The sequence below is a fragment of the Eptatretus burgeri genome, chromosome 2, assembly GCF_056783735.1.
Source record: "Eptatretus burgeri isolate ZD-2024b chromosome 2, Ebu_testis_v1, whole genome shotgun sequence".
Classification (NCBI taxonomy): Eukaryota; Metazoa; Chordata; class Myxini; order Myxiniformes; family Myxinidae; genus Eptatretus; species Eptatretus burgeri.
This window is the reverse complement of record NC_140962.1, coordinates 141,937,692-141,949,042: the sequence shown is the minus strand read 5'-3', so window position 1 is coordinate 141,949,042 and position 11,351 is coordinate 141,937,692. Positions and strand designations below refer to the sequence as shown.

Genomic DNA, 11,351 nt, shown 5'->3' with positions numbered 1-11,351 from the left:
TAATATGAAATAGGCAAAGCCGAAAAAACAAATGAAACACGGTAGTGATAAAGGTTCTTCTTCTTCTTCATTTTCATTCCGGTATCGGTTCGAGCGTGCGTTAAAAGCAAACTAATTTTTATCTCGGGTTTGTTATCCCAGTCACCTTTAATGGTTTCAAATCTACAAAATATATTGGTAAATTAAAATTGCTTTTCCTTTTAATTTGCCAAATCGACCCAAACATGGTGGGTTATAGGGATCCTTCTTCTTCATTTGACCGGTCGGGGGGACATGTATTGCAAAGCAGTTCTCGCTATTGTTGTTCTGCATTCTACTTGACTTGAATTATGAAATTCATAAATATCCAAATAGGTCTATGTCTAATATTCATTGTGATCGGTTTTTATATGTTTCGTGGAGGATGATGAATCCTTGGATTAATCTGTCTGTTCTCATCCTCCTCATTTCAGTCAATCAAGTGTGCTACCCATCACTACCTTCGGAAAATGAACACGCGATGAATCTGGGATCCCAGCATTGTGAGTTCAGTGCTCAGGTGGGAATGATAAACATGCTGTGAAAAATAAGATGAGAATCAGCGGCTCATCACAGAGGAACATCAATCAAATGGAGAGGCGCAGAGATCCGGGTTAATTAGTTTATGACCAACACAAGTTTGTAACTAGTTGTTAATTATAAAATAAAATGTTAAATTTTCTTGGATGATAGATTGAGATTTAATCAACAAGTTCTCAGAACAACACAAACTCGCATCTAGATATTAAACTTACGGAACGATCAATGACAGTTAAATTATTTATTTTCATGAAACTCAAATCGTTATTCAAAAAGGAAAAATAATCCTTTTGTCCATGGGAGTGGTTGAATTCACTTCACTTCAAATAAGATAAACAAAACTTGTTTGATTGATAAACTTTATTAAAATATAAACATGAATCAGTAATCACATGTCATGCACAAGCACATGATTTTTTTTTTTTTTATAATGATTTTAACCCAAAATGACTTTCCCTTTGTACGTCTCATCATGAACAGAATGGAATGAACGAAATCATGAAGACGAGCAAAACCGCACGGAATTACCGACAAAGTTATAAATGCCAACAGCAGGTTTAACGTGGTCCGTGAAGTTTCCCCGAAACACGTGCAGGACCTGTGAGTCCACGAAACATCTCAGCTCTCCCTCTTCACAATCCAACAAGAACCCAAACCGTTCAGGATTCCCCGGCACAGTTAGGAGGGTCCGTTCGTTGTTGTGCCATGCTGAGTATTGGTTATCGTACTTCTGTAAACACCAAGACTCTGTATTCTCTCCCAACCAACACTCTTTCCCCCCTCCTTTCCTCCCCATCGAGTTTGAAGAGACTCCTATTCTGCAATAACGACTCAAACTCACATCGACTTCCCAGTAGTGACAGCCTGTGGAGAAACCCTCAGAGGAAAGAACTTGTGGATAAACATCAAACCGATCAGGGTGTTGCGGGTACTTTTGTTTGGTCCGAGTTCGAGTGGCCATTTTGAGGTCCTGGGAGATCATGATCCATGGATTTGCAGAGTTTGAGTCCAAACTCGGGGTCCCTCCATCTGCGGACACGAGATGGGGTCACGAACTTTGTTGGACAAATGGACAGAAACACATTTATTCTACAATGTGAAACTCAAATTAAAACCTTTTTTTATAACCTAGGAGCAGTGTTGCCCGGATGGAGTGTACTGAGAGGTGGGAGGAGCAGGAGAGCTGGCAGGGCTGAAAATGGGGCAGGTGGATCGGGGGCAGAACCGACGGGGTCGGGGTAGGGGTGGGAGAGCTAGAACACCAGTGAGTAAAGGGGTCATTGAGGTCTTAAAATGTCTTCGGGGTCTTCAAGAGTCTCAGGGATATTCGGGGTTTTTAAAGTGTCTTAATTGTGTTTGGGGAATTCAATGGTCTTAAGGGTCTTCTCTCCCAAGCATGTATTATAATATCTCAAGCATGTAAAAAAAAAAGGGTCTTATGGTTCTTCGGGATCTTTAAAGGCTGTGGTTGTGGATGAAAATACACGCAGGACAACCCCTGGGTCGGACTTGGTCTGTGTGCCAAATTTGGTGGTTGTCGGCCCAGCGGTCTTTGTAAAAAAAAAAAAACACGAACAAACAGACAGACAGACACACAGACAGACATCCGATGAATCTTATTTATTCGATAAAAGAACTAAATATATTTTCACCTCAATCTCTCCTCTGGTGAGAGAGAGAGAGAGAGAGAGAAGAAACATTAACAGGTAACACCTTGTGAAGGGGGTTAGCTCCCGATAAGCAAATGATTTGTCCACTTAAACATCTTGCTTCACACCTGCAGGGCTCGGAACAGACTTGCACATTCAGGTCTAAAAAGAGATCCTCACGCTGGAAGTGTTTGCCTTTTACATCAAACAACATTCATCATCCACAGTACACCCACACTCACATTCGCTGCGGCGTTTGAGCTCTGTCTATTGCCGCCACAAAACTCTCGAACAATCTTCCTCTTCCTGTCCGTGATATCCCTTCATTGGACATACTTAAATGTACACTTAAAGGGTATCTTATTATTTTCTCTTGAAAAAAAACAAAAAACAAACTAACCCTAAGTAGAATCAAGAAGTTGGGAGACTTCCTTTGTGGGGATGGCATGGACAGGCCTGGTGTTGGCTTAATGGTTAAGGTGGCTGGCTTAAGATCCTGGGGTCCTGAGTTCAAGCCCTTGTTGGGCTGTTGAATGAACACCAGGCAGGGTTGACTCAGCCTGTCATCCTTCCGAGGTCAGCAAAATGAATAACAGTGCACTGGTAATCGGGGCAGTGCATCAGCGGCATAGCCGCGCCACCAGCCGATGCTGCTGCTCGCAGCCTTGTGCTGCACATGGAGGAGGAGGAGGATGATGATGATGGCACAGACAATCCATAGGTTTAATATAACAGAAATCTTCAAATATAAACAGGTGCAAACTCATAAACCCAAAAGTACCTACCAGTCAGCTGTGGAGGATTTCACATCCAACAACATTCATGAAACTCTTGGACAGCATCGCTGAGCTACAAAACTGACTGTCCCATAAGAGTCTGTTTGTAATTCTTCTTATTTTCAAGCAGCCAAACTCAAAATTGGTTCAAAGACAAATCTACTGTATTTTGCAGTGGGAAGGTCGATGATAACTCAAAATTTTCACAACTTCATAGGATTCCACAAAATAAGCATTTCAAAGGTTAGCTGCATACCTATGCTTGGGACTTAGGGAAACGAAGGGGTGGGTGGGACATCAGCTCGTCAATCAGCCTGGTGAGGGCAGGCCCGCCGTGACAATTGCCCGAGGGCTAATCACATTTAAATGGTTAACAGTAGGTACTCTCCTCGAGCGAGAGGCCACCTCGTTCTATGCAGGTAAGCGGAAATCAATAAACGTGAAATGAAAATAAAGAGAGGAGAGGGGTAGGATCCATCCAACAATGTTGCGGACAATTTGACAGCGGTTAACAGCAAACCACTTCACAGACGGGTGTGCTTAACGATGGAATATTTCGGACAGTCCGACGACTATTGTTGCGAGACGTACATCAGTTATAATCGCAAAAATACAACAATCATTGCAGGCGTAACGGCGCGTGAAGAGTGCAGGAACTTTATTCGGTCCGTGAAGCGAGCGGGCGGGCAGACACGCACGCACCGTTTGTTGTCGACATTGAAGTGTGGCGGACATTAAATAAAGTTGGTGAGCAAAAATGTAAACAAGTACAGAAACGAGTAATAAAAATGCAAAAGGATGTATGTATGGTATGTCACAGAGCATGCAAACAAGTTGGGGACGTCACAAATAAATTATCATGGGAAACCAACCGCCACACCTTTCTTTGAATAATTATTGTTGTTCCGGTCCATCCCTGCATCCATTTGCTATGATAGTGCATGTTGATTATTTACTTACATTGATTTGACCAGCAAATTATTAAACCATTTAACACACATGGCACTTACACGCACACTATACAGAGTATTTATGTGGAAATGATGTACCATCAGCGAACACAAAAAGGAGGCCTGGAGGCAGAACATTCTGTTCCACATTCGTGAATGACAAAATGCATGCTAGTATAAAAGATCAACCCCCAAACAATCAAACCGATTGAGAAAGCAATCGAGTTCTGAAATACCACGTTGATATTACAGCACTCCGAGGGAAAGATCAAAATACCAGGGGTGAAGATACGTCGAGAGATCTTCCAGTGAGGCAGCCTTTCACCCCCTCCTCTTTCGCCACCTCGTTTTAATAAGCAAGGACACGGATACACCCTAACATCCAATACGAGAATTCCCAAAGAGAAAGGGAAGGTGACACACATCTACTGCACATGGATGATCTAAAACTCTTTGCAGAAAATAACGAAAAATTAGAACGAGTGAAATTAGTGAAACGGTACTCCGATGACATTCAAATGGAGTTTGGCCGAGATAAGTGTGCCGAGTGCGCATTCGTACGGGGTGAATCAACACAAACGGACGACATAATAATCGAATTAAATGCAACAATACAGGAACTGAACAACAGAACATCACACAAATACATCAGAATGCATTGAATAGAAAAGGGCCTCTCCTCAAGAAACAAAATCGGTCATAAAACAACTTGCAGTTACCAGTGTTCCGATACAAACTGGCCACAAGCGGAAATCAAGAAACGAGATATCAAAACAAGTAAACTCCTCACTATCCACAAAGTCAAAAATGTTCGACAAAAACCAACGCATTCTGAGAATGTACCTACCGAGATGAGGAGGCGGCAACGGCCTGTTGGAACTCCACCGAGTGCACGAAAGTGACAACTGTAGAATTGGCCGAGTAGGCTTATGCGAAAAGTTCAACAGACGACAGAATTAAATTTGTGTGCAAACACAAAGACAGCAAGCTGGATAAGGTATCCCAAATAAAACCCAAAGAGCAAAAAAAAAAAAAAAAAAGTTGGACAAATTGGACAGAGACAAAGAAGCCACAACTTTTTGAAACACCATATATCGTATATATCATGAAACACCATATATCATGCCATATATCGTTTAGGCCCGATATCTCAATGGTGAAGGAGCACTTAAAAAAAATTGTTGAATCCGGATCGTATTCGGATCTTCACCGAAATGTAATCAATTATTCTTAGTCACACACCCAACCTGTGCACAAATTTTGCCCGAATCCATCCACAACTTTTTGAGATATCCTGTTCAAAGGCAGACAAACAAGGGTGAAAACATAACCTGATGCAATTCACGTTTGTGGGGAGGGCCATAAATGCAATATTAAACACGCACGCACACGCACGCACACGCCTCAAAAGGATAGAAGATTTTCTGTTTGTGTTACTCACTGTGTATCTCCTTCAAAATGTGCTTGTTGAGTTTGATAAGCAAGTCCAGATTCTTCTCCTCCTGATAGATGTCCAGCATTGAGAATGATGCCATCTTTACGGATTGAAATTTTGACACCGACTTGAGCCTGGGCAAGGAAAACCAAGCAATAAAACCCCAAAAACATCACTTAAGGAAGGGCAGGAAATGATTGAAGGAGAAAACGTTTATAAACAAAAGTTGTTTTTTTTACTTCTCAAATACAAGCTTCCCACAAAACTGTGGTGGAAATGCGGAATTGAAAGGATGCATTTTTGCATCGATGTCTGATGGAGAAATGGACAAAAAGGATGGATGCACTTGATCGACGTTTATTTATTTATTTATTTTCAAGGCCCAACGATGACATCACTGTCTGGTGCGCTCACAATGACATCAAATCATCATTCAGGGATTTGGTGGGACATCATTATTGAATTATATTTTGGGGGGGGGGGAAGGAGAAAACATTCAAATATCTGATGATTTTTAAAAGGAGTGAAAACATGAAGTGCCAGATATGTGATGGACACCTACCTTTTTTTCACGCGATCCATGTAACCCTGACAAGCGAGAAAACAAAGGGAAAACTCAAAATTTCTGAATCATGTCATGTTTCATTTCATAAAAGTAAAAATGAAACAACGAATCATAAAAAAAAACAATAAAATGGGAGGGGGGGAGAGAGAGAGAGAGATAGAGAGGGATAGAGAAGGATAGAGAGGGATAGAGAGGGATAGAGAGGGATAGAGAGGGATAGAGAGGGATAGAGAGGGATAGAGAGGGATAGAGAGGGATAGAGAGGGATAGAGAGTGAGAGTGAGAGAGACAGAGAGTGAGAGTGAGAGAGACAGAGAGTGAGAGTGAGAGAGACAGAGAGAGAGAGAGAGAGAGAGAGAGAGAGAGAGAAGAGGCGTGGGACACTGTGGAAATGGAGAAGAGGTGGGATGCAATGGGAGAGGTGGCAGGATACTGAGGAGGAGGAGAGGGGTGGAGTGGGATGCAGAAGCAGCAAAATCCTCATATGCAGCGATTTCAACTGTCACCATGCTAATTGGCTGGGTGTTGGTGCCCTTTCAACCAGCCATAGCATGGCAGCAAAGGACTTCTGTGATTTCTTGGGCCTCACCCAATTGGTGAACTTTCCGACCCGGATTTCTCCCAATGTCACGTTCTTCCCTTCTGGACATGGCGATGATGAATTTTCCTTGTAATGTCTCCTACTCCTCTTCTGCCCCAACAGGTGCATCTGATCATGTACTGATGAGAGTTAACATCTATCAGGTTATTGTCAGAGAGCTACTTCACTTTCGTAGAATTTGGCAGTTCACTCATGCAGTTCAGGGACTACAGGCTGCCCGCTGTTGTCAAGACTGGTCCTTGACTTTCACGTCTCCTGATATTAATACTAACTGGGGATCCTTCCACACAAGCCAGCTTTCCCTTATGGACAGGTTTAAGGCATCTCATTTGCAGTTATCATACCTATCCCTCTCACCCATGGTACACAGAATCCCGTGGTGAGGCAGTTGCTCTGAAACAAGTTGCCTTCTCTTCCACAAAACCCAAGTGGTTGTCCACTCTCGGGAAAGCCAGGAAACATCTGGCCAACTTCAAGGCTGAACTTTCAAACCTGTCTCCTTCAAAGACCAAGCAGGGCCTTGTCAAGTCAGTCTCTGGTGTATACTCCCCCTCCACCATTCTTAACACCTACCTTGCACTCTCGTACCCAACTGCTCCTGGATACTACATCTTTCCCACTTAAAGTTGAGATGTTTCTGGTAAGCCGAGACTCCGATTCGGCGACAGGCATCAGAGAATGTGTCCAACAAACCTGCTCTGTTGCTCTTGCTCATCCTCTCTCTGCTCTGTTCACTTGATCATTGCCCCACACACGCGAAGCAAAATTCAGGGTTAAGAAATTGGTTCACTCTTGTCCGTCCGTCCACAAGCATCAGTTTATGATCAAGGTAAAACTTAATTAAAATTGAATGTTATATTTTGAATACGAATCGGATCATGGATCGGAAAACAAACCTGCCATTTAGCAGAACTTTGGCTCTGAATTTGTCCTGATGGCACATGCACAGAAAGTGAGATAATTTGTTCACTCCGTCTCCTTCCTGGTAGTCAAGCAAAATTGAAAATCATTCCAAACAGGAAACTTACTATTTTTAGGCGAGGCCAAAAAAAGATACAAACAACAGGCACGAATAACTAATCTAACGTGTTAGATAGGGTGGTGTAATAACCACTACGTCAACGGCGATAAACTTCTGGAATTAATTTATTTTATATTTTTTGACCTTTACAATCTTTATTTCATTTATATTGAATTATAAACTTGAACATTGCAGAACACAAATCTCCTTGTTGCTTCAAAGAACCTCCAGTTTTGCAGTACTTGTAGTGGGGCAGATAACAGCAATTTTTGAGAGGAATCGTGCAAATGATGATACAAGCATCAAATTTGGCACATTTGTTCTCCAGGGGATTCTAATCAAATCTGTCTGATTGGCCATTTGAAAATCCAAATTTTGAAAAATTTGAAGGAAAAAAAAAAAAACTTCAAAAAATTCAAGATCACGAATCAATGTTGGATGCTGGCTGAGATTGTTGAATGTTTCAGAAACATCATCAAAGACGTTCCAAGTCTGCCATGCAGTTTTCTTCCCTTTACCACGGAAGGCAGACATGACGTCACATCCAGTGAACGCATGGAAGTGTGGGATCCCTCGAGCTTTCTCAGGCCCTATTGCAGAAACTACCTCATGGACTGGAATCCATCGCACCTTGGCTCCTTGGCCAAAGGCAATCCACATGTTCTCAAGACCGAGTTCCTGTAAGGATGGCAGTGCAGACATTGCTATGACTAGTACGTCCGTGTCATTAGCTTTAATGATAATGGACTTGCTACCATCCGTCGTTGCATCCCTGGCGTGTACAAATATTTGAGTGTCAGCTTCTTCATGACAACATGGAGACACAGCATCCAGTGACTTCCTTGTGCTGCTAATGGCATCTTCTCCTTTTGTGACAATGACTGTGCTTGTCGTCTGTGCTTCACACATCTTTTCCGCAAGGAAGTGAAACAGCTCAGTCTTCTTGCTGTCATCTCGAAGAAAGCTTCTCCAGTTACTTGGGGTCTTATTGGTTCCTGTCACTCTTCTTCCGATTCCTTGCCTCCTTTTCGACCTTGCCTCGGACTTCAGACTTGACTTCTTGTACACATCAAACACTACGTCCACCTCTCGTACCTGGCACAATAGGATTCCACCTTTGGGATGATGTCTTCTTTAGCATAGTCATCAAATATCTTTGAAGTGCGTGGAGGTAGGGCATTGATAACACTGAACAACAAATTTCAAAAAAATTTTTTTGCTGGAGATGTGTAAAGTGATTAAGACTAATTTGGGTACGCTGATTTCAAAAATCATAACCGTTTTGCTGTATCACGTCAGGATTTTCAGGAACAGAAATATTCCCATTGCCTCGAAGTCAGGATTTCAATGAAATTTACATATGTCTTTAACATGTCTATTTCGTACAATTGTTGTTAACTTGTGTTATATTTCTTTCTTTCAGATAAAGATGAGTAGGCGTTCCTGTACCAATCATCCTGACAACTTCTGTTATGTCTGTGGTCGGTATACCAAAAAAGATCAACAGCGAAGTATATCTACAGCAGTGAAAATGAAGGCCGCCTACTTTCACTACTTCGGGTGTAAGGTGGGGGACCAAGAACAGAGCTGGGCACCACACATCTGCTGCACAAGCTGTCACACAACCTTGACTCAGTGGTTGGTGGGCAAGCGCGCGAGCATGCCATTTGCAGTGCCCATGATATGGCGTGAGCCGCAGAATCATCATGATGATTGTTATTTCTGCTGCACAAGCATCGCCGGCTTCAACAAGAAGACTAAAGGTCACATCAAGTACGCTGACTGCGTCTCTGCTCGTAAACCTGTGCCTCATGATGACGAGAACCCCGTTCCAACACCTCCAGCTGATCAGAACATAGCTGTAAGCAGTGGTGAAGAGGATGGTGATGATGAACCTTTTGAACCCGACACTCAAGAATCACACCTTCTGAACCAGGGAGACTTAAATGATCTTGTAAGAGATCTCTCGCTGTCAAAGGCGAAGGCAGAGCTGCTTGGATCAAGGCTGCAGCAGTGGAATCTACTTGAACCTAACACCAAGATATCCTTGTTCAGAGCACGTCACAGAGACATGGCTGAGTTCTTTGAGATGGAAGACACGATGACATTCTGCAGTGACATCAACGGTCTGTTGAAAGAACTTGGGTGTGATCACGATCCTGCAGACTGGCGCCTCTTCATCGACTCGGAGAAGAACAGCTTGAAGGCTGTTTTGCTCCACAATGGCAACGAGAAACCATCAGTCCCACTGGCTCACGCGTTCGGCATGACAGAGACCTATGAGACTATGCGGCAGCTGCTTGATTCCATCAAGTACAATGACTTCAACTGGCACATCTGCGGAGACTTGAAAGTGGTGGCGCTGTTGTTAGGGCTGCAGTCAGGCTACACGAAATACATGTGCTTCCTTTGTCTCTGGGATAGCAGAGACGACAAGAATCACTGGACGAAGAAAGATTGGGAAGAGCGAAAAGAGCATGTACCTGGTCGACACAACGTGAAGCATGTCGCCCTTGTCGACCCAGCCAAGGTTTTCCTTCCACCACTCCACATAAAGCTCGGCTTGATGAAAAGTTTTGTACGGGCAATGGATCTGAATGGGCGTGGGTTTTTATACCTCAAGGAAAAGTTTGGCAACACCTTGTCGGAGGCCAAGATCAAGGCTGGTGTCTTTGTTGGACCGCAAATCCGACAGATTATGAAGGACGAAACTTTTCCGACAACTCTAAACCCCAAAGAGCTGGCAGCGTGGAGGAGCTTCAAAGCTGTGACGGACAACTTCTTGGGGAACGAGCGCGCGGACAACTATGAAGAAATAGTGCAGCAGCTGCTGGAGTCCTTCAGGAAACTTGGCTCCAGGATGTCCCTGAAAATCCATTTCCTACACCAGCACCTGAACTTCTTCCCTGACAACTTGGGAGCAGTCTCGGACGAGCACGGCGAGCGATTCCACCAAGAGATTTCACTCATGGAGACGCGTTACCAAGGGCGGCACAACCCGAACATGATGGGCGATTTCTGCTGGTTCCTGCATCGTGAAACTGACACAGAGCAGCACAAACGCAAAGCCAAATGCCTAAAGCATTTTTAATTCCATTCTAGTGGAGTTTTTCTGTAATTTCTATAATTTTGAAGCATTCATGATGAAATAAATGAATAAATGAATTTTTGTAAATTTCATTGAAATCCTGACTTCTAGGCAATGGGAATATTTCTGTGACTGAAAATCCTGACGTGATACAGCAAAACGGTTATGATTTTTGAAATCAGCGTACCCAAATTAGTCTAAATCACTTTACACATCTCCAGTAAAAAAATTTTGTTGTTCAGTGATAAGTGCTGAGCCATCAATGATGACTGCATCTCCCCTTGCAATGGGGCAACTTAGCTAAATACAGCATAACAATTGTGCATTTTGTGAGGAAAGCACCAAATTTGGCACACTAGTAGCCTAACATATTGTTACGGCTGTGGAAATTCGCAATACACCATAAAGGGTCCTCCGATCAGTTATGACGCTCAGTTTATGTGCATATAGGTCCCCACCATTATTTAAAGGGGGTTCTTCATGTTCACCGGGCTGCGACTCTTTGAGATAGCCGTTTTTCTTTTTCTATTGTTATTTTGAACAAACCTCCACACAAACAACAAGCCGCGTTGAAAACCGTCAAACGCAAAAGGAAACCAGAGGAGTTCCGATGGGCGCACAGATTTTTCCCACCTGATTCTCCGAAGAGTGTGACGGAGGCGGGGTGGGGCGGCTCGCCCCCGATTGGTGGACGCGCGGGGTGACGCA

At 43.3% G+C, this 11,351-nt stretch overlaps 1 protein-coding gene across 1 annotated transcript in view; it reads right to left on the bottom strand.

The window, feature by feature from the left end:
- Positions 1 to 900: 900 nt before the first annotated feature.
- Positions 901 to 11,351, bottom strand: part of LOC147033367 (uncharacterized) — a 118,018-nt gene continuing 107,567 nt past the window's right edge. Inside the window, exons 13-15 of the mRNA XM_085851457.1 lie at positions 5,931 to 5,956; positions 5,375 to 5,502; positions 901 to 1,587 (exon numbers count right to left, since the gene is read on the bottom strand). Of these exons, the coding sequence (XP_085707583.1) occupies positions 1,055 to 1,587; positions 5,375 to 5,502; positions 5,931 to 5,956 (687 nt within the window). The 3' untranslated portion in view covers positions 901 to 1,054. The remainder of the gene's footprint in view (positions 1,588 to 5,374; positions 5,503 to 5,930; positions 5,957 to 11,351) is intronic.